The sequence below is a fragment of the Chaetodon auriga genome, chromosome 19 (assembly GCF_051107435.1).
Source record: "Chaetodon auriga isolate fChaAug3 chromosome 19, fChaAug3.hap1, whole genome shotgun sequence".
In the NCBI taxonomy this organism is placed as follows: Eukaryota; Metazoa; Chordata; class Actinopteri; order Chaetodontiformes; family Chaetodontidae; genus Chaetodon; species Chaetodon auriga.
This window is the reverse complement of record NC_135092.1, coordinates 20,198,655-20,222,638: the sequence shown is the minus strand read 5'-3', so window position 1 is coordinate 20,222,638 and position 23,984 is coordinate 20,198,655. Positions and strand designations below refer to the sequence as shown.

Genomic DNA, 23,984 nt, shown 5'->3' with positions numbered 1-23,984 from the left:
ACCCTTTTGAAGTCTTTTTTTTTGTTTGTTTGTTTGTCCGAACCTCAATGATTTTCAAGTTACTGTCACTTTAATTCAAGAAGAGCAGCAAATTGTCACATTTGAGCATCTGGAACCTTTAAATTGCATTTATGCTTGAAAAATGACTTAAACAATGAATTGATTCTGAAAATAGACAAAATCATTTTCTTTACATCAATTCATCGACCGACTGTTGCAGCTGTCCGTTACAATAATACTGCATTTGTGTGATATCTTTTGTTTCTGTTTTCCAGATCCTTCACCATTAACCAGGATTGGGCTTTAGTCAGAGGTTCATACTGATATTTATTCCACTGAACCCACGTCCTCCATCCAGCATGGGTACAAGAGGCCTTCTGGGCTGCCTCCTCCTGACTGCTTTGCTCAGCTCATCAAATGCTGGGCTCGTCAAGAAAATCCTACGGCATCGACGACAGACTCTGGCTCCCCCTGAAGACCATAACATCACCCTCCCCAGCGCGGGCAGTCCTGTGGTTTTCAACCACGTCTATAACATCAATGTTCCTGCCAGTTACCTGTGCTCAGTGAACCTGGACTCTCCGGAGAGCATGCAGCTCTATCCCAAAGACGCAGCACTCTCTTCAGGCCATCACACCACTGAGCACACCATCGATGAGGATAACCAGATTGTCTTCACCCACCGCATCAACATACCTCGGAAGGCCTGTGGCTGTGCTGACGACGTACCGGGCCTGAAGGACCTCATGAAACGGTTGGAGATGCTTGAGGGAGAAGTTTCCGCATTGAGAGATCAGTGTAATGGTGACGGGACCTGCTGCACTGCACAGGTCACAGGTAGGTGTGATATGTCATATATGGGTATATAGACCATGGCTAGTACAGTAAAAGAATCCTTTATTTCCCTAAAATTGGAACTATCTGAGTCTCCTTCAGTATAATCTGCTCCATTCATCTGTTGAGGAGTTCTTTGGAATTCAATGTGGGGGTGTAATATTCCCCATTTGCTTTGAATGGGGCTTTGTTAGGCTCAAATGACATTCTGTGACATGCAGTTGCTGAATGTCAATGAAAGTAGGAAATTTTCTCCAGTAGTTGTTAAAATAAGCCGTTCACCAAGAGAGAGATTCACATTTTGGGAAATAAGTATATTTGCTCTCTCAGCGAGAGTTACATGAGAAGAGAAATGCCTCCCCCATTTCTGCCGCTATCAGCTTAGCTTAGCACAAATTCTTAAGATGATTGTACTTAAGATAATAAACTGACATTGATGTGTTACAGAGTAATTTGGTTCAATACAATACCACATAGATGATAATCCACAAAACTTTGGAATTAAACTGTTAAAGCACAGAAAAACAAAGAAAATATTTAAAGAATGTCTTTACTTTCTTATCAAAGGTGCAGTGGGAACTAAACCCTTCTGCAACGGTCGTGGAAACTACAGCATTGACACCTGTGGCTGCGCGTGTGAGCCTGGCTGGAAGGGACCCAACTGCACCGAACCCGAGTGTCCCAGCGACTGCCAGGACCGCGGCCGCTGCGTCGACGGAAAGTGCGAGTGCTTCAAGGGCTTCACCGGAGACGACTGCGCTCTCGAGGTCTGCCCCGTGGACTGCGGAGCTCACGGCCAGTGCCTGGACGGCGTTTGCGTCTGTTCGGACGGTTTCTTCGGAGAAGACTGCTCTGACACCAAGTGCCTCAACAACTGCCTAGGCCGCGGCCGCTGCGACGATGGAGACTGCGTGTGTGACGAACCCTGGACCGGCTACGACTGCTCTGAACTCATCTGCCCCAAAGACTGCTTCGACCGCGGACGCTGTGTGAACGGCACCTGCTACTGCGATGAGGGGTACACCGGGAAGGACTGTGGGGAACGCACCTGTCCGAACAACTGCCATGGCAATGGTTTCTGTGTGGATGGCCAGTGTGTCTGCATCGCCGGCTTCAGCGGAGAAGACTGCTCTCAGCTCACCTGCCTCAACGACTGTAACGGCAGAGGCACGTGCTTCAACGGGATGTGTATCTGCGACTCGGGCTACCAAGGCGAAGACTGCAGCCAGTTAGCATGTCTCAACAACTGTAACAACAGAGGCCAGTGCATAAACGGGCAGTGTGCCTGCGATGTTGGTTTTCAGGGTGACGACTGTGCTGAACTTTCCTGTCCAAACAGCTGCCAGCACAGGGGCCGCTGTGTTAACGGACAGTGTGTGTGCGAAGAAGGCTTCGCTGGCGAGGACTGCAGCATCAGGACCTGCCCCTCAAACTGCTATGGCCGCGGCGAGTGTATTGAGGGACGCTGTGTGTGTCACACAGGGTTCACCGGCGAGGACTGCGGTGAACTGAGCTGCCCCAACAACTGCAGAAACCGAGGCCGCTGCATCGATGGGCAGTGTGTTTGTGACGAAGGCTTCTCTGGGGAAGACTGCGGTCAGAAAGCTTGTCCCAACGACTGCCTGGCCCGCGGTCACTGTGTCGATGGCAGGTGCATCTGTCAGGAAGGCTACTCGGGAGATGACTGCTCTGTGCTCACCTGTCCAGGTAACTGCAACAACAGAGGGCGCTGCATCAATGGGAAGTGCTCGTGTGAGAGTGGATATGAAGGGGAAAGCTGCGCGGAGCTGAGCTGTCTGAACAGCTGCCAGGACAAAGGCCGCTGCGTGAACGGTCAGTGCGTCTGTGACGAGGGCTACATCGGAGAAGACTGCTCGGAGGGTAAGAAGCTCTGCTCAGCTCAGTGCACAAACACAAAAAAAGCACTTGGCACTTCACAAATCCTGAAATTTTCCATGTGTTAACTAGATGTACTATAAAAGAAAATCCAGAATGATGTAATTTCCCTCTCTGCTCAAACTTCACTCACCACTCATCCTGAGAGAAACTATTTTAGTGAATATAAAAGAGGTTTTCGGGTTGTGTGTTGCTGTTGTCTGCACTTTGTTCGCTCTTGTCTGGCACTTCTTCACACCACAGCCAGATGTAGCTCTGGACTTTGCATTAGCTTTGTGGTGGATGCTTGGTGATTGAGGGCATGAGAAACTGTCCAAGACAACACCCTCGGCAAGTTTTTTCTGTCTTTCCTTTTTTCCAGTGTCTCCTCCAAAGGACCTGACTGTTGGCGAGATCACCAGCGAGACAGTGGACCTGTCCTGGGACAACGAGATGCTGGTGACAGAGTATCTTGTGACGTATGTGCCCACCAGTCCAGGTGGTCTCCACCAGGAGTTCACTGTGTCAGGAGACAAAACTGCTGCCACTGTCAGAGAGCTTGAACCGGGTATCGAGTACCTGATCAATGTGTACGCTGTTCTGAGCAACAAGAGGAGCGTCCCTGTCAGCGCGAGGGTCGCCACAGGTACGTCGCGGTCGTCTCCATGTTAGCTTATTGCAAATACCCATAGAATATAAGTGGCTGAGTGATCAATGGTGATAACTGTGTTTTGATTGTTTTTGTTTCCATCCCCTCAGATCTTCCACAACCAGAGGGTTTAATATTCAAATCGGTGAGAGAGACCTCAGTGGAGGTGGTTTGGGACCAGCTGGACATCCCCTTTGATGGCTGGGAAATCTATTTCCGTAACACGGTGAGTCTGCCCATCTGCTTTGAAGGATTGCCCAGGATTTTCACCAACAGGGAAAAAGTGAGGGTTGATAAGCAATGCCAGCTTATTGGAAGTCTCAGCAAAACATGGATTTATTTCAGCGCTAACCATTAAAATTGCTTTGACATATGGAAAAACTCAGCGAGGGCAAGTCTGGATGTCATAGAACTGCGGGTAAATCTGCTGCTTAGACTCCAAACCCGTAATTCTTTTGGAAGGAAATTACTGTGCCAGCTGATAAGTCAGAGGCATTTTAAAGTGTTGCAGTTGCTGCAGAGTTTTAACCCCTTTTTAAACACGATGCCCTTTCCTGACCTTCAGGTTAATTTTGATAATGGATTGTGTGATGTAGCTTGCAGTCAAACAGCTCTCTGTCGGGGTCGGTTATCAGTCCTCTCAGATGTTTCCTGTGTGGGGGAAATTCACAGCTGTGTCATGCATACGTGTCATGCATGCTGCATCGTTCCATGCTCTCTGTAACCTGATATCTGACGTGTCATGGAAATGAGAAACACAGTTTTTGCTTCATTCCATCAGCAGCAGAAACTGGTGGTTCGTGTCTCAGAGTTTAAGAAAATAAAGATTAATACAGATTTCTGCTGGAGAAACCTGATTATTTACACATTTCCAGGAAAAATGACAAACTTAAAACCAAACTGCAGCTGAAGAAAACTGTATTAATCTGAAATGACCAGAAATAGATCGTTCTCATATCTGTAGAATACTTCTGAAATTCAAGTACATGCATACACAGTGAGAAGATCTTTCTTCTTACTGAGACTGTATGCTCGCTTCTTGATCTTTTATATAACATATTAACTTTTATTAACAATAGATTTTAGAAAATACGTTCCATGTAACCTCCTGTAAAACAGCAACTTTGTCTGTCGAATATGTGGCAAACTGTATTTTATTCGTTTTTATATTTTTTTGTGTGTTCTCTCATCATCATTGATGTCCATTATCAAAGACAAGGTCAAAGTAGAAAGGCGTGTGGACACCGCATGCTTATGAGCCACTGTAGTTGAGTTTGTAGCTATGTGCTAAGCTAAGCTAGCAGAGTGGCATCAACCTTCTGACTCTTGAAAAAAGGTTATCATGTTTCCGAAAATGACCAACTGTGTCTTTTTAAATCCTGTCAAATGTGCCAGGAGCGGTTAAAAAATCTGCCATGGGAGAAATCTAAATGCTGACCAGCTGGATGTAAACTTCACTTTGTAGGGTAATTACAGCTGCTGCCATCATGAAGACTGGTATCTGGTATCTTGTGTGCATGTCCTTAACAGGACATTTGACATTAGTTTTTGCATGTGTCCTTGCAGAAAGAAGAAAATGGGAAAGTCATGAGCACCCTTCCATCCTCTCAAAACCGGTTTCTCCAGTCAGGCCTTGGACCAGGACAGGAGTACGAAGTCTCCATCAACGTCATCAAGAACAACACCAGAGGACCCCAGACATCCAAAAAAGTCACGACCAGTGAGTTTCAGGCTGCACCCAAACTTATTTTTCAGAGTGAACTGGTGAAATCATTGATGTCTTAAAACATCCACTTGGTACCAAGTATCCATTTCAGATGATATGTCATTTTCCTGCTCTGTCTGGCAGCTCTTAATTTGGTAGGATACAAAAAAACATCACTTGAGCGCAGTTAAAAAATGCATTAATGTCAAAAAGTGAAATTCCATAAAAGAGTAAGAACAGGAAATCCCTCTGCCTGGCCACAGTTCCATCTAACAGATTTCACCTAAAGAGCAATTACTCACGCTGAATCTAAGCCTTGTGTGACCATGTTGATAGTTTTTAACTTAAACTAAATCTTTACTCTCAGCTCTAACATTTATTGCAGTGTTACTCTATACATCAGGCTGTGAAATGCTTCCAATTGCTTACGCAGTCGATGTGGCACGCCAGGCCAAACGGCTTTCATTGTGCATGGAAAAGCCATTTAGTTTACTCGGTGCAGATGAAATCCCAGGGTATCACACCATTTCATGTCTGATGTCATCTATTTGTGTAGGCTGAAAGTAGACACAGCTCCCAGAAATGAATGATCGAAGCAAGGTTAAACCTTTTGTACCCTTTTACCCCCAGAGGTCCTTTAAGCGCCGCTCCATAGCGTAGAGAAAAGATGTCTCCTCCACATGTGGACACAGGAGATTTGTCAGGTAGTAAACACGACGTCGGAGTGAAAGGGAATCACATTATATTTCATGAAAGCTTTTCCCCTGCTGATCCAAGTTATTGCTTCGTCTTGTGAGAGAGCCAAGTTGAGCCTTACAAGGATTGTTTTATGTACAAAGGTTAAAAAACATGGCAGGACTTCTTATGTTTGGTCTCAGTCTTGGTCTCACACCAACATGGACTCAGACTCGCCTTGTGAATTTAAAGGCTTTCACTGTTAGAAGCTAAATGCTTTTTACAGAGACTGATTAAATCCTCCATTTAGATGAGAACAACTGCGCAGAGCCAGCAGCCGTTAGCTTAGCCCAGTACGACTACTGGAAGCATGAGAAATGGCTGGCTTGACCCAGTACACAGTTTGCCGTCATCTCTGCACCTCTCTAGTCCAAAAGTTACCAAGTACATCCTGGCTGAGGTACTCTGGCACAGCGGAGCTTTGAGCTAAATGCTAACATCAGCGTGTGCTCGCCATGACAATACGAACATGCTGAGATTAACTGTTACAATGTTTACCATGTTCACCATATAAGTATAAAGTATTGGACAAAATCAAAGTACATATATTCACCATTAACTAGTTGCTTATTCACATTCATATTGATATTGTTTTGACTCTTTGTTAGTCATTATAATGCACTTTTTAATGCCTTCTTCTGGGGGTTAGGATAATTATGGGTTAGGGTGAGGTTCCTAAGATCATAATTCATTTGCATCAACTTCCTTCTTCCTTACTATCGATCAGCATTAAGTAGGACGTTAATGAGGGAAAACGGCCTCGTAATTGTAGAGTATGGTCATGCAGAAAAAGGCATTAATAATTTAGATTTTAATCATGAGTCAGCTCTTCTGTCTCCGTAAATTGATCACCGTCTATTTGATGGTGAAGAAGTAATTTCTTTTCTCTGCCTCGATGTCCCACTCAACAATAACTCACCTGAATTCCCACCCCAGAGATTGATGGCCCCCAGCAGGTGGAGGTGAAGGACGTGACCGACTCCTCGGCTCTGGTCAGCTGGTCTCAGCCGGTGGCTCCCATGGACAAAGTCACCATGATTTACGGGCCCAGCTCCGACCCCTCAGATGAAACCAGGGTGGAGATTTCCCCCCCAGACAAGCAGTACAGCATTGACAGTCTGAGGCCGGACACTGAGTACAAGGTGTCGCTCGTCTCCAGGAGTGGAGACATCACCAGTAACCCTGTCACCACCACGTTCACGACAGGTAGGCTCGTGATAGCCGAAACTGCACATTTCACTTCATACTTTCATTTATTTTGTTACTGCATCTCCAAAAAGTATTAAAAATACATCAACGAGCTGCACGTCTGTCCTGACATTTTGACTAATGCCTGCTTGCTTTTGGCTTTATTTTATTAAATGTATTTACCGTAGCCCTGGATGCTCCCACGGACCTGCAGGCTGTGTCCCAGACAGACGACAGCATCGCTCTGGAGTGGACCAACAGTCAGGCTGATGTTGGCAGCTATCGGGTGAAATACAGTCCCATCTCTGGAGCCACCCATGGCGAGGAACTGTTCCCAGGAGGACCAGGAGACACCACAAAAGCTACTATCACTAGTAAGGATCTCAGAGGTATGACACCAGAAAACTTACATTTAAACATCCCACCTGGTAATTTTCCTTCTCTCCCTGTGCACGGCAGGCCTGAGGCCGGGGACAGAGTATGGGATTGGTGTGACTGCCGTGAAGAATGAGAGAGAGAGCCTTCCTGCTACTACAAATGCAGCGACTGGTGAGAGACGCCGGCCAGCAGCTGTGCAAACAGTCGTCCTTCACACCTTCATAAATACACAGACAAGTCAAGTTTGTTGATACGAATTGGGTGACAAAATGAAACTAATGGGGGAAAGTGATTTATGATCTGCGTTGAGCATTGACCAGAAGAGAAGACTTTACAAATAACAGAGTGTGAAATTCACCATCAGTCAGTTTTACACTTAATTTTTCTCCCCTGTCAGATATCGACCCTCCCAGAGATTTCGAACTAGTCGAGTCCACAGAGACCTCCCTCGCCTTCAGGTGGCAGAAACCTCAAGCTAAGGTCGGCGCCTACAAGCTGATGTACTTCTCCAAAGATGGCCGGGTCGAGGAGGAGGAGATCCCTGCCACGGCGACGAGCTACGTCTTGTCCAACCTGACACCTGGAACGAGCTACAGCATCACGCTGACTGCAGAGAGGGGCCACAAGAGGAGCACGTCTGTCAAACTGTCTGCATCCACAGGTGGGTAGGAGACAATTTTACCACAGTATGATCTTAGATCTAACACATGCCTTCAGGAGGATAAAAAAAAAAAATCTTCAGAGCTTTAAAATACAGATAAAACAACTGCGTTCAGCTGCTTAGATCTTGAAGGATAGAGTTCAATAACCGGTTATGTTCTTCATTGTAAGGACATCAGTGTTCAGTCGGTACAGATGGTGACAAATTAAAGGAAAAATCAGAATAATTGATTGAATAATCATAACAAAGTCTCCACTGCATGCCAGCGCTCACTGAATAGTTTTTCAAGTATGAAAAGTATGTAAATCATAACAGTCAGCAGATGAAACTCTCTGCCATCGTCACCAGAGGCACTGAATAATGGAGCACACTTTGGACGGATGGTATTTGTTCCTCGGGCAGACGTCCAGAGCCAGTCGATGCCACGGAGCTCCGAGCAGCTCAACATCAAACTGAGATGCTTCATGTTTTTTCCTTTAACTTGTGACCTGTCTGTATATTAGTTAAACCTTGGACTTCAGAAATACCAGTAGAGGTTTGATTTGGTGATTGGAACTAAATCTGCAGCCAACAAACGCCAAGAAAATGAGATGCACTTGCACCTAAATGCTTTCTTGATTTGTGCCTTTTTGTTTTTCTCGTAGCCTCTTTCACATTTTATTTAGCTGACTCAGACGACCGCGAGCCGACGACTCCTACAGGCTCGGACGACAATGTCATTAGCTTTGTGTATTTAGACCCCTCTGAGTCCCAGTTCTCTGGGACGGAGCCTGAGGATGAGCTTGGAACGCTGACTGTCTCGGGCGTCACGCCTGATGGATTTGACCTCTTGTGGAAACTAAAGGCTCGCAGTGTCTATGATAGTTTCACTGTAGAATATAAAGACACTCAGCGATCGCGGGATGTGAGTGAGGTCCGACTTCCCGGAGATGCCACTGGCTCTAGAATCGAAGGCCTGAAGGCATCGACAGAATATCAAATAAAGCTTTTCGGAATAACCGGTAGCCAGAGATCGGCCCTACTTGAAGCTGTTGCAGTCACAGGTATAATATTCTCTTTCAGCCTGAATATTTATCAGAGCCGTTGTTGTTTGACAGCTTCTCCTTCAGTGGAAATCTGCTCTGTTTCATAGAGGTCGAAGAGCTGCTCGGGTCAGAGTAGCGACATGATTTGCATGCTGGGAGAGAAACCCAACAGAGATGATTGTATTTTCACCCCCAAAAAAAAGTCATTCTCACCTCATCCCATCTGTCATGTGACAAGGCTTCAGCACTGGGGCCAAATGCTGCTTCCTGATATTCAAATACAAGAAGAAATCCACGTCGTCCCTCAGCCGCTCTAACCTTCAGACACAGAGGTCGTAGCTCCCTCCCTGTCCTGATTTCTTCCTGCATTTGAGCTCTTAAATGCAACCATTTTGCTCTCTGAAAGCCTGCACCACTAATTCCATCCCCATCATTCATCAACTTCAATCCCATTTACGCACTTAGAAGACTCGCAGGCCGTCTGAGGGAATTACACCATACGTCACTCGCATGTCAAACAAGTGACTCGACAGTCTTCCTTTAGGACAGCGGCAACAAAATGGCTGTGCATGGCTTCACCGTCCGTTTGAAGACCACTGTGTACTTCCACTCCGGTGGACTACGCAGAACCTTCAAAGATTAATGGCACTGGCTCGGGTGCTGTTAATGTCTCAGCTGTTGCTTGATGATAAGAACTGAGGATGTAATGATGACCTCTTCACAGGAATGCGGCAGAACTTTGTGCAGACGTGTTTTGAATTATTCTCATTTTAACGCGGTTTCTTTTTCACAGGTTCTTTCTCAGTCTCCAGCAGAGCCGCTATCAAATTCATTCTTTAACCTGCTTTTATTCACTGTAGCACCAAAGCCTACCTCTCCAGACGCACTGATGCTGAGCATCAAGGATGCCCCAACGACCCCACAGTCTGCTCTGGATACTGAAGCAGCTCAAACCTCAGACCCCCTCCATCCTCTAAACGCTGCGGCCCCCTCCACCTCCGATACTGGTGCGATGAGCTCTGGGGCTGAGCCCGAAAGCTCGAGCCTGGACGTACTGGGGGGCCTCACGGTCAATATTAACTCCACTAATGTAAGCCTGGCTTTGGCGGCGCCCGACGAGGCGTTTGATAGCTCATTGGTGGAGGTCAATGCTTCGACACAAGCTCATGTGACCCCGCTACCAGGAAGTGCGAGGGAGGCTGAAATAGAGGGCTCGCCCCCCTCTGCACGTTATGATATTACATTACAGGGGCTGGTGGAAGGGAAGCGATCTTTACCTCTCAAAGTTTTTCCTGCGACAGGTACATGGAGCAAATATTTCCTTCTTTGTAGGCATTCATCACAACCCTTCATCATCATCATCATCATCACAACCATTTACTTTTTATGCTCTAAATATTTCAGTATAGCTGCATGGTCTTTTTTTTTTTTTTTTTTTTTTTTTTTTTTTACACAGACAGTTGATGTGTTGGGTCCGTTAACTCAAGAGACAGATTTCAAGATTAAAGTCATAATATTTCAAGATTTAAGTCCTGATATTTGAGGGAAAAGAATATTTCAAGAAAAATGTCAAATAATAATTTTCAGTATTTTGAAAGAAAAGTAATATTTCAAGATTTATATTACAAGAGAAATATTTCAAGAAGGAAAATCTAAAATTTCAGAAAAGTAAATGTTTTTCTAGTCATACCAGTCACATTTCAAGAATACAGTCGTATTTCTTTTCAAATAAGTCTGAATCTTTCAAGATTTCAGTCATATTAAAGGTGCAGTGTTTAGGATTTAAAGGGATCTATTGGCTGAGGTTTGTTTTTATTAGTGTAGAATCACTGTGTCACCTTTGTGTTTTCATTGCCTCAGAATAAGCTCTTTGTTTTCCTGATAGTTCAACTATAATCCTGAAATCTGACAGATTTCTCCCCTAACCGCGGCCCAAACACTCTGTCGTCCTTTTCACGATCAGTCATGTGCCTTGAAAAGTCATGTGAGAGTAACTTTTACCATCCATCTTGCCATTCAGTTGACCCCACTCTGATCTGTCTATCTACCAGAGGAGCCGAAGCCCATGGTGATGAACCTCACCACCTCTGACATTACATGGGACGGCTTCACTGCGTCCTGGAGCCCCACGGGGGGGGACTTTGACAGCTTTGTCATTGAGGTAACAAACTTGGAGAATTTTGCAGAGAGCCAGAACCTCACTCTGTCGGGAGGCGCGTTCAGCCTGGGCATCTCCGGGCTGAATCCCAACACCAGCTACATGGTTGGCCTGTTTGGGATGTATCAGGGCTCCTTCCTTGAACCCGTGTACACTGAAGCCACCACAGGTACCTGCAGCTTGCAACGTTCTGTCCTCAAACTCTTGATTTTTGAACTGTCTTTCTGTGTCAGTCGGTATCTGTGAATCACACGCAGACACACACTAGAACCTCTGTTGTCCCGCTCACAGCGGAGCGTCCGCACCTCGCTGCATGAATCGAGAACGACACCATAACCTAATTTCTGTTTTGTCCTCGCTGTGGAACGCCCTGGCCACAGGGTGCTGTACTGCTCCATCTTAACCAGCGTGTCATGATCCATTCTTTACCCTCCAGCCACTGTTTCTGTCTAGCTGAGAGAGGGCAGGGTGATGGGCGCCCGTGCCGCATCACTGAGCCGAGCGAACGCCCCTCAAATGTTCACCCTTACTCCGAACTGCTCCCTCCATCCCAGTTACCAAAGTGCATGAAGCCCCCCTCCCCCTCCGCCTCTACCATCCGCTGCATCGTGGTGAGGTTTGACGCTGATGTGCTGCAATGATTGCAAAAGCAAACCAATAACTTTCACCCTCACACACCCGTCACACCGTGACAGCGTGACCATCTCATTTCATCCCATCAACCCTCATCGTGTGTGTGATTGATTAACCTTGAGGGATCATTTGCCCGTAGATGTGTAAGCGCTCCCATGACAGTTTCAGTGACATTTGAGTTCTGCTGGTTTGAGCGAATGACGCCGAGATCGTTCGGTTTTGTCGATCCTCATTATTTGCACAGAACATCAAAGTAAATACTCCTCATTTCCTTTTGAACTACTAGGTGGCAAATGATTAAATCTTCTTGTCGTTTTCAAGGTAAAAAGCTAATAATCTAATCTGAGGTTAACAGTAACTTCACCTTGTTTTACATCTGAATGATGCCTAAAGTGTCTGCTGCACGTTTGCCTGCAACCGACTCCATTTCTCATCGCATGTAAAAATCTGTTTTTGTAAGTTTGACTCTCTCTGTAGCTCTCCTGTTCCGCTTTGAATTGCTCAACATGCAGAGTTTATATCGTCCTCAGTGTTAGCAGTTCATCCACGTGCATGAAAGACACTTTAAGTCCAGTAATATTTCTCTTCGCACCACATTTTCACATTTAACTCCACACTCAGTTCAATCATTTAAAGCTGCCACCCAGTTTTTTTTATCAGCTATTTACTGTGAAGGCTTTGGCGTTTTCTCTTTTTCCATCTAATTATCATGTTTTTGATCAAAGCAGTAGGTGTAATTAGTTTAAAAGTAACTGCAAAATTTTAATTTCTTTACACAAATAGATGCATGTATTTAATCTTGTATTGAGCTACTCAGACTAGCAGGATTTTCACGTGGGTGGCGGTGAGTGCCCTGTAACAACGTTCACGTTTTTATATGATCAACCAACCAGCTACCAGTTCATTCAGACTTATTTCAGTTTGTGTTGTGCAAAATGGTTTCTGATGAAAATCTAATGATGATTTCTCTCTTTAGTGAATCAGCCAGTGGTTGGCAAACTATATATCACAAACTTAACGTCAGAGAGCTTTTCAATCTTCTGGAACGACACTGAAGGAGAGTTTGATGGTTTTACCCTGGAGATAATTGATTCCGATTGGCTGATGGAGCCAAAGGAATTTAACGTGTCCCACAGTGTAAAGTCTCATGACGTCACAGGGCTCAGGCCCAGCACTGACTATGTAGCCTACCTCTATGGGATGTACAAGGGATCCCGAACAAATGCTGTCAGTATTGTTGCATCAACAGGTATTTGGATTTTGTATATTTGTCATTAGTTTAAAAAATAGGCTTATATTTTTCACTTATCTGCACTGTAAAGCTAACTTGGGCATGTATGCACACACTGGACTTTAAAGACAGACAAATACATGCTTTTTATTCCAATCAATGAATATATTTTATATTTTTCTCTCCCCCCTGTAGCTGAAGAGCCTGATTTGTCCAGGCTAGTTGTTTCTAACATTACCTCAGACAGATTTTCTCTGTCGTGGCGGACAGGAAAGAAGGCTTTTGATAACTTTATAGTAGAAGTCAGAGAGTCTGCTTTGCCCTCGCAGGCGATTGGGCGCGCTCTGCCCGGCGACGTGCGCTCCACGGTCATGGCCGGGCTCAAAGCCAGCACAAGCTACAATATAAAGCTGTACGCCAGCGCTGGTGGCCAGAACTCACGTCCCCTGTATGATGTAGCTACAACAGGTATCGCATTACATGCATTTTTTGACACTGCATGTACAGACCACGTTGTGATTTGCCCGCACAGCATAACTGAAAAGCCATGTTCTTTTTCTGTTCAGAGGATGTCCCACAGTTGGGGCCCATAGCTGCTTCATCTGTGAACCCACATAACCTCAGCTTGTCCTGGAGCACAGTGTCGGGCCACTTTGATGGCTTTGTTGTCCGGGTCAGTGACCCCGAGCAGCAGTCTGATACGCTGGAGTTCAGACTGCCCGGCGAAGCCCGTAACGTTACCATTTCTAACCTGCTGGATGCCACAGGCTATGATATTGAACTGTACGGTGTCTCTCATGGGCGCCGCACTCCCTCTGTGTTAGCCCACGCCATCACAGGTACTACGTATTTTACTCATGTCTTCAACTCTCCTGCTATCAGCTTTATTCACCAGAATAACTGTATTGAAACGTAAAACACTTTCTTATCAGCAGGTCTAAAGCCTGAAATGCATTAAAAGCCAATTTGACACGCATCATTAGGAGCTGTTGTTTCACAATCTGGTAGCATTTTTGGGACATGAAACCAGCAAGACAGCACTGTAGAAGTACGCTGTTACAAGTAATAGTCCTGCATTCAAAGTGTACCAGAAGTAAAAATACTCTTTATGCAGGATGGCCCATTTCAGAATAACAGTCATTTATACATTCTTCACTTCAATGATGGAGCTTGTAAAGGTGGAGCTAATTTTAGGGACTTTATATCTCGCTGGGTAGCAGCATGACAAGGCTGTCGGTTAAAGTGTGGAGTAAAAAGTGCAGTATTAAGTAACATAAAGTGGAAATACTAGCGTTAAATGTTACCTCCGAGCTTTTACAAACAGGTGACACCCATCGAAAAGTCAGTTTTAATTTGGGCTAAAAGTAGAATTGCGTGAAGGTGCAGTACCAGTAATGTCCACTAGCTGTTTGTGTCGAGCTCCATCCAGAAATGCCTTCACGTCTTGGATGAACGTCCTCTGTTTGTCTTGTGAAACATCTTTTCCGTGTTGTCGTGTCCCTCTTAACCTTTTTTCACCCTTGTTTTGGTGTTTTAAGCCCAGATCCAGGCTTCAGTCTGTGGCTTCAGAAACCTTTGGTTACTTCCATTACTCTACAGTCTAATGCAGTAGTATATAAAGCTCTGTGATGCATGCCAAATTTTCCTTTAATGTGTTTTGGCCTGAGAACTTTGGGAATATTCAGATCAGATGTTTCCATTGTACGTGGGGACAAGTTGCCTCTTTATCACAGGAAGAACAGATTTTATGATTTGCTTTTGCAACAATTGCACCCTTGGTTGTTCACTCTTGTTCCTCCTCCCACATATGTTCCCTCTCACATAAAAAAAAAAAAAAAAAATCAAACCCACTCCCCTTCCAGCTCCTTTGCCCAAAGTGGAAAACTTGACCATTTCCAACATAACCCCCTACGGCTTCCGTGTGTCGTGGGAGGTGAAGCAGCAGCTGCAGCAGGAGGAATTAGCCCCCTCTAGCGGCGGCTTCAGCCATTTTCACATAGTGGTGACAGACTCCGGCTGGCTGCTGGAGCCTCAGGAGTTCACTGTGCCGGGAAACCAAAGTCAGCTGGACATCTGGGGCCTCATCACCGGCATAGGCTATGAGGTCAGGCTGACCGGGGTGTCAGAGTCAGGGCTTCTCTCTCGGCCTCTGACTACAGTGGCTGTGACAGGTACCACTCACAGTGCACCGCAAGGCCCCCCGTCGTACTAAAAAGTGCAGTTCCTTGTGTTGTTGCAACTACTGTGCGTACACCGATCGGCCACCACATTAAAACCAGCTGCCTGATACTGTGTTTGTCCCAACGAGGCATGGACCCCTGAAGGTGTCCTGTGGCGTCTGGCACCAAGACGTTAGCAGCAGATCCTCTAAGTGCTGTAAATTGTGAGGTGGGACCTCCGTGGATCAGACTTTTCCAGCACATCTGGGGAATATGGAGGCCAAGTCAGCACCTCGAACCCTTTGTCTTGCGTCATCCTTCTGTGTGCTTGGTCTGAAACCGTCTTATGTAGGTGGTACATGTCAAAGTGACCTCCACATGAGGGTCAGGACACGCAGGTTCCCAGCAGAACACTGCAGTCCTGCAGGATCATCAGTGTTATTCAGTGGTTTTAATATTGTGGCTGATCGGTGTATATGATCATTAAACTTTATGATCCAAGTCTGAAATTTCACTGTCACAACCTGGCCAGGTGGATGGATGGAATAATTCTCTGATTGGCAGCTTTTTTGCATAATAATCAAAATGAATAGAAGATGTCTGAATATGTAATTTAACTAAATTTAGCTTGAGAGTTGACACATTTTTGTGGATGCCGTGTTTGGATGGTGAGGCTTCAGCTCAGTGTTGTAACCTAACTCAGCTAACTCAGATTTATAACACAACTCTCTTCCAGAATGATCTCACTCGTCTTCTGTTTTAAGCATTTTCTTGGTATGCAGCTTCACCAGCGGGAGGAAGAGATGCGGAGCTCCCGTCTGTTTCTTCTTCCCTCCAAAATATGAGCAAGCATATTTGTTTGTTTTCATATTTTAAAATGTGTTTTCCTTCAGCTCTCAGACCGCAGATGTCCGCGGACGCGATACGGTTGTCGTATCACGTCTGCGGACATCTTTTAAAGTCCCTTTCACCACGTTGTTACCGTTTCACGCCGGTTTTCTCGATCTGGCTCAAACGACCGAATAAAAACAAGCAGAAGTCGGAAAACACTGATAAATCAACAAGACATTTTGAGCATGAAATGTCAGTTGATCTGGTTTGTGTCATGACCTTTGAATGCACTGAGGCTGGCCTTGAAGACGCATGGGGACCTCAGCTCCACCACGGTTTGCTGAGATCCATCCAGCAGCTCGGTTGGAGCCCTTTACAGACTGTCCACTGATACAAACACACATTTACACAAAGCATCTTGTCTTTAATTCACCCAAACTTGCGCCTTTATGTCCCGTGTGCTGTTGTTTTTGACTGATTGACACTAACGGACGCCTGAGCATGGCAGATCAGAGGTGGTGGACAAAAAGGCCTTCAGGCTGGAACCTAACCCTGTCTGCCACCTGGAAACCTTCTTGCCTGATTGCTGACTTCTTCCACACTGATGTCTTTGGCCATCTCTCAGACGCTGATGAATGTTGGTGGGAAAACGCCAAACCTTCTGCAACGTTATGTCTCCATTGTCTAACCAGAGGCCGAGCCGGAGGTGGAGCATCTCTTTGTCTCAGACATCACGGCCGACAGTTTCCGTCTGTCGTGGACTTCTGATGAAGACATGTTTGACAGATTTGTGATTAAAATAAGAGACAGCAAAAGATTAGCCCACCCTCAGGAGCACAGCGTCCGTGGCGACGAACGAACCAAAGTTTTAACTGGACTCATGAGTGGCACTGAGTATGAAATCGAGCTTTACGGTGTCACACTGGACCAACGCTCCCAACCTGTAACTGGGGTTGCTCAGACAGGTACACCACAAACACTGCAGTGTGTGCAGTTTTATACTAACTACTAAACTCTCCAGTTTCGGGTGTGACGTCTGCTGTCAGGACTGAACCCGCAGTCCCACTAATCATCTTTATTTGTCTGGTTTAGGCTTAACTCCATGTCTGACTCTAATGGAAAATGGTCTTTTGGGAAACGTATATTCTGGAGTTTCATTTGGATCCTCCGAGCTCATAGTTTTCATTTCTTCTTGCTGTGTTGTCGGCCGTATTCACTTCACTTTTCGCCTCTTTTTCTGCTTTCCTGTTGCGCATATTCTCTTGCACTTTGCCAGGCCTGAGCACTCCCAGGGGACTTCACTTCTCTGAAGTGACTGACTCCTCAGCTGTGGTTCACTGGGCCTTGCCTCACTCTGCAGTGGATAGCTATCGGATCACCTACGTGCCCTTTGAAGGAGGTAAGAGGTCACTGTGTCGCTGTAGTTTAAGGCTTTGATTCTGCTCTGATTTAGATTCACATTTGAATTGAGTTGCGTAGTTTGGTTTTAATTGGTTTATAACTCAATAAATGCTTAAGTTATGGTTTAATTGACCTAATTTTAGCCTCACTAGTGTCTTGGCTGTAGCGATGGCAGTATTGACCCTCCAATCAGTCGGTCCTTCGTTTTGGTCCAGACTGAAACATCTCAACAAGCATCAGATGGATTTTTATGAAATATATGCAGACATCCCAATGAATCTGATGATCCTCTGACCACCATGAGGTTGGCAACGTTCTGACTTATTTTAACTGCCTTGAACTTTAGTACAGACATGTGTGTCCACATCAGGTCAAATTAATTAATCATTTGTCCAAAACTTTGATTTAAGACCAATTAATAAACGTCTCACCAGCCTCAGCTGTGCTTTATTGTTGGTGCTGACTGACCAATGTTAGCAGGCTGACATGCTAACTAGATTGCTAAACATCAGCAAGCTAACATTATCTTGACCATAATAGCATGCTGATGTTAGCATTTTGCTCAAATCACCAGCCACACACAGCTGTTAGCACAGCTGTAACTCTTAGCTTTGTTTTCTGACCATCACACGATACAAATTAGAGGTACCAGGTAGACGAGGAGTTACAGTGGAGCTTATTCATGGCGAGTTCAGTGGAAATGCACCGGTGGGTGTTTAGCACAGGGCTCATATGATGCTGTCTTTCCTCCACAGGAAGCCCGATGACGTTGACCGTGGACGGCAGCGTGTTCGAGGCTCTGCTGCCCAACATGATCCCCGGCAAAACGTACCAAGTGACTGTGAGCTCCGTGAAGGGCCTGGAGGAAAGTGACCCCAGCACTGACACTGTAACCACAGGTGCCCTTCTTCTTCTGCTCTTACACAACGCTCTGTGCCAGTCCTCCTGAGCTGCGAGGATGCTGAGGGCGCTTTGTGGAAAGGGTAATTGAAGCCATTTCTCTTGACGCCGTGTTCCTGTTTGTGCCCCTCAGCTTTGGACAGACCTCAGGGTCTGACTGCAGTCAATGTCACTGACGTCTCAGCCCTGTTGCTGTGGCAACCATCCGTGGCCACCGTCGATGGCTACGTCATTACTTACAGCACTGACTCAGGTGTGTTCCTGTTTACGGTGTTCTTATTAATCTGCATCAGCCGTAATGTTTCTTTAAAAGTGATATTTCTACTCTCATTCTCCACATTTGCTTCCTCAGAGTGTGTGTGTGTGTGTGAGTGTGTGTTTGATTTATTGACCTGGGCGTGCCTTGCCTTGCAGCGTCCTCCACGGTGGAGCATGTTTCCGGGAACACAGTGGAGTTCGAGATGGGCTCCCTGGTTCCAGGAACACACTACACAGTTGGAGTTCATGCGATGAAAGAAGCCCAGAGGAGCGACGCCGCTGTCACTGAATTCACCACCGGTGGGCTGAGAGCAGACCTGCAGCAACCTCAGCGTCGATTCATGCATATTTTGAAGCTGCAGCTCCTTTAACGAATGCTAAAACCTCAGTGTGATGTTGTATTTTCAGACGTGGACCCTCCTCGAGATCTGACAGCGATTAACATTCAAACTGACGGCGCCACTCTCACGTGGAAACCTCCGCAGGCGGCTGTCACCGGTTACACGCTCACCTTCTCCTCGGCTGATGGCGTCATCAGGGTACGTTACGTGCGTCCTCAAATCAGCGCTGGTAGTTTCTCCTTCTTTAAACCCAAAAAACAGAGGCCGCCTAAACTCACTGTGACTGACAACCATGTTCCAAAGCAGGCTATGAGGCAGCCAACGTGGAATTATCCTGATGCACCAGCTGGTTTGTCAGCAAGAGAAAAGCCTTCGGTGCCATTATGAGCTCTTCTAATTTAACGGATGCTGTAGCAGCATCTATGCTAACCTCTTTAGGAGCCGCCATTTTTGTTCTTGTAGTTCAGCTACTTGAATCCTGGCAAGATCTGAGCTGCCCTGTGAGGTAAATGCAGAAGGCCATTAGAAACCTTCTTTTGGTGCATTCAGGGACTCTTGGACATCAGAGTTCTGTCTTTGAAGAGTAACTTTCAATGCAAGGAATCAAATTCACGTCATCCGTTTTGCATCTCGGTTTGACTTTCTGGGCACCAAGTCTCAATTTAAATCTTGTATATTATAAATAAATGATCTTTGTATTCTGTTTGATTACCATGTTTCCAGCCTCTTCTCGTTTGGCAGTGATGCTCATGTTTTGCTTTGAAACCTCCAGTCGTCTTGCTATATAAATACCTTGCGTTTCCGTGTCTGTGCGTGGATTCAGGAGGTGGTGCTCAGCCCGACGGCGTCCTCTTATAACATGGCTCAGCTCACTGGCTCCACCGAGTACAACGTGCGACTGCAGACCATCGCTGGAGCCCAGAGGAGTCGTCACGTCAGCACCGTCTTCACCACCAGTAAGGACGGAGACACGCCTCTTTGGTTTTAATCATATGTGTGGATTGCGTAGACTTAACTTAGCCGTGACACCCAGCAGTCCAGATGCACGTTAGAACGATTACGTCTTCTAACGCAGATTCCTTTCGGTTCATGTGATCCTCCAGTCAGATCACCTGTGCTTATTTTTCATTCTGTCCGAGCGGCTCCCAAAGGATTTAATTTTCCTTTTCTTTCTCCAAACCTTCTTTTCTTTCCAAGGTTCTTACTCCCTCATGATACTGTATACCCTATACGCTTTTTTTCTATAGCGGAGATGAAGATGAAGCTGAAACTGTGGTCTAAGATGATTTCTTTTGAACGTGTGCTTCTAGTTGGACAGTTGTACAGACACCCGAAGGACTGCGCTCAGATTTTACTGAATGGAGAGACGACCTCTGGTCTGTACACCGTCTACGTGGGAGGAGAGGAGAGCCAGCCCATCCAGGTTTACTGTGACATGACCACAGACGGCGGAGGATGGCTGGTGAGTGCATCAACCTGCTGGAATCCAATTAAAGGCAGCTCTGAAGCCATAATTCACCTGCAGTCGGATGTGATCACACACATGCGACGGCTGTTTTTCTAATGGCGATGGCGGGCAGCGCCGCCGTGACCTCGGCCGTGCTTGTTATGATTGTTGTGAAGCTGCTGTGACGCTCATGAAAGTCAGTCCTCTTCAGGTTTTCCTCCGGCGCCAGAATGGAAAGCTGGAATTCTACAGGAACTGGAAGAACTACACCGCTGGCTTCGGAAACATGAATGATGAGTTCTGGCTCGGTAAGAGCGCTCGTCTTCTCGTCCTACTCACTTCGCCTCTCTCTCTCTCACTCAGTGCATTCCCAGTTCACACTTGTTAAATTATTATAGGTCTCTCCAACCTCCATAAAATCACAAATTCTGGCCACTATGAGCTGCGAGTGGACTTGAGGGACAAAGGGGAGTCGGCCTACGCTCAGTACGACAAGATGACGATCGCAGAGCCAAGGACACGCTATAAGATCTACATCGGAGCGTATAGTGGAACAGCAGGTAGGTGTAACATTAAGGGACGAGATCGAGTCGCTACACAGATCACGTTTGGGTTCAAAGCTCCTTACAACCAATTCAATCAGCGCACACTGTTTTCAATGTATGGTTTATATCCATTGAAGTGCAGTAGTTTGCTAAAGGACATGTTGGACATGTAGGCGCTTTGCTCAGATGGCATCCATTTCAGCAGGTTAGCTTAGCTTAGCTTAATGAGGAAGCAGCTAGCGCGGCTCTATCCAGAGGTAACAGAATCCATCTACCAGCAGAGTCTCTAATGAACTCTGACAGGTTTATTTAATCCACCAGGACTGCCTGAAATTGACTTATCTCACACGTTCACATGCATGAATCCATGAACTATGTTTTTACCAGGCGACTCCATGACGTACCACCAGGGTCGACCCTTCTCCACCTACGACAATGACAATGATATCGCCGTCACCAACTGCGCCTTGTCCTACAAAGGCGCCTTCTGGTATAAAAACTGTCACCGTGTGAACCTCATGGGGAAGTATGGCGACAACAGTCACAGTAAAGTAAGTGCAGCTGACACGTCTCTTCCAGCCGTGCTTCTTCCAGTCAGTTTTATATTATTCCTTCAGTGATTATTAGCCTTTTGTGCTTTGCTCTGGGTTCTTTGTTTTACTGGCTGTTAACAATATTTATCAAATATCAGCCGCTTCTCATCAGGCTTTCCTCAGAGAAATCAGAGATGAAGCCTGTATATATTCTAGTATTTGTTGTAAGACTTTACATAACTTTTCCCAAAACATGTGAGCGATCTCCTTCATCTTCCTCTCTCTCTCCATCATTATGTAACGCTTACGCTTCATCTTCGGTGCAATAAACAAATCGTTCCAGGAGAATCCCTCAAAGTGAATGTGGTGCAGGGAAAGATGACTCTGATGTGTTAGATCCCTCGCTGCCTCTTTCCCATAATGTGTAATGTGTTTTTCCACAGGGGATCAACTGGTTCCACTGGAAGGGCCACGAACACTCAATTGAATTTGCAGAGATGAAGATTAGGCCGGCCAACTTCAGAAATTTTGAGAGCAGGAAAAAGCGATCGTAGACTCGTGAGCCCGTCCTCGTCTACACCTCATCTCCGCCCTCCCAGAGCCTCGTCAGCAGTCATGAACTTCCTCAAATCTTTCTCTAAAAATGCACACAAACAAAGACAATCTGCCTGTGAGAAATGAGCCCGGTAACACGACACCAAAGAATCCAACCATTCGTCTCTATTTGTGTGTGTAGACGTCCCAGTTTGGCACTGTCGTATGTGTGATTAGGTTTCTGCTATCCAGAAGAAAGAAGCGGTGAGTTTGACGAGCGTGAGCAGACACACAGCGCAGGTGTTATTGGGACCAAACATCTGTAATCATACGATGTAAAATTGTGTAAATGGATCCACTGAATCAGTAACATGTCAAAGGCACATAGTCAGAAGGCGTCAGACCTCTCACATCCCCGAAAGTAAAGGTTCAATTCCTCCATCTTAAACTGACTTATTGATAATGATAAATTGTATAAAATCACATCTTCAATGAATAGAACAAACTCTGTGAAATGTCACATGTATTTACTGTACAACCACATGATCGATCACGTTTGGAGGCCAATAATCTCATTAAATTCATATTTAAATGTCGCTTCACTTCTTTTGATAGAAAAAAAAAAATCTGATGCTCTGCAACCTTCAATACAAATAAAAATATTAGTTTGATAAAAGTGTGTGAGCTCTTTGTGTGAGAAAGATATTTCCACCTCCAGTCCAGCAGATGGCAGTGTTTACTCTCTGTGCAATACTGTGTGATTACTGAGTACATGTGGCTGTTAAGCAGGACTGTATTTTACAGAGCAACTGACTGAAAAATATTCATTATTCTTGGTATGTGAAGGTCTTGAAAAGTCTTAAAAAGCCTTGAATTCAGTTCATGCTAAAACAGAAGTATTAAAAAGACTTAAAAATAACCCACTTGCTGAAATCAGGAGGCTCATCAGCTCAGTGAGTTTGAGTCTGTTTTAGCAGAAGTATGAATAAAAATGGTTATTTTTAATTGGTTAATCCATCCATCAGTTTAAAGCTGCTTATCTGGTCCAGGTCATGTTAACTGATCAGCTGGAATTATTTTTCAATACTGATGGGAAAATGTGTCATAAATGTCATTAATCTCCTCTCTAACTGAAGGCCTTATTGACCTCGCTGGCTTTAGGTCATATTTTAACCCGTAAGACGGTGAAAAAGGTGTTAAATTGAATTAAAAGTCTTGAATTTAAGACTTTTATTCCTTGTTTGATATCAGAAAACATTCTCCAGAATAAATAAGAACAAAATCTTGTTCAACGTTATTGGTCTAAACGCAGGAGTGGGCGTTTATTCTTCACATTCGCTTCACTTTGAGAAGTTTTTCTGATGTTTTTTCACGTTGGCTGAAGTCTTCTTTTGAACGCCTCTTGGACGGCTTCACTGGCTTGAACGCAGCCTGATGTTTCTGGACCCGGATCTCTTCACCGTTCCAAAGTTTCACTTAAAATCTTATCTTTCTTTTGCAACTGGAGCCCTTTGGAGCCTTTTGTGCAAACCACACAAGGTTTGCAAAATCAATACCTTTCTAGAGTTGTCATCAAATCCGTCGTTTAGGCAGAAGGTTCCAGATCTGACGAGAAACTTCGCACTCATCGCCTCAAACGAGGCCAGACTGGTGTTTGGAGACCGGCCAGCTTCTTAAACAAGGGATCATTTTGATGAAATATGACTGATGTTCGTGTCCTACTTAAGCGAGTATGAGGTCGTTTCAGTCTTTCAACATCAGGCAGGTGACCTGGTGATCAGACGCTGCCTCGTGTACTCGGGTCCATCATCCATCTTGATCTGCAGCCACCTCAGTGTCCTCTCGGCGCTCCCTGGTTCTGTTTGTTTGCAGATCGCCTTAATGGGTACATTTTGGCCTCTGGCATGCGATCCTCCTAGAGAGCAGTCACACCGTGAGCGAATGTTTGGTCTAGTCTTGATCT

The 23,984-nt window shown here is 45.5% G+C and overlaps 1 protein-coding gene across 1 annotated transcript; it reads left to right on the top strand.

The window, feature by feature from the left end:
* Positions 1-311: 311 nt before the first annotated feature.
* Positions 312-22,760, top strand: LOC143338256 (tenascin-like). The gene is made up of 28 exons (XM_076758519.1): positions 312-837; positions 1,402-2,715; positions 3,092-3,355; positions 3,469-3,584; positions 4,925-5,078; positions 6,735-7,004; positions 7,175-7,360; positions 7,446-7,535; positions 7,762-8,025; positions 8,670-9,068; positions 9,911-10,351; positions 11,102-11,377; positions 12,818-13,090; positions 13,268-13,540; positions 13,639-13,911; positions 14,935-15,243; positions 16,755-17,027; positions 17,339-17,461; positions 18,219-18,362; positions 18,497-18,616; positions 18,778-18,921; positions 19,030-19,160; positions 19,786-19,918; positions 20,273-20,424; positions 20,621-20,717; positions 20,808-20,969; positions 21,342-21,505; positions 21,931-22,760. The coding sequence occupies exons 1-28, from the start codon at positions 360-362 to the stop codon at positions 22,039-22,041; spliced, it is 7,134 nt and encodes a 2,377-aa protein (XP_076614634.1). The 5' UTR covers positions 312-359; the 3' UTR covers positions 22,042-22,760.
* Positions 22,761-23,984: the final 1,224 nt, after the last annotated feature.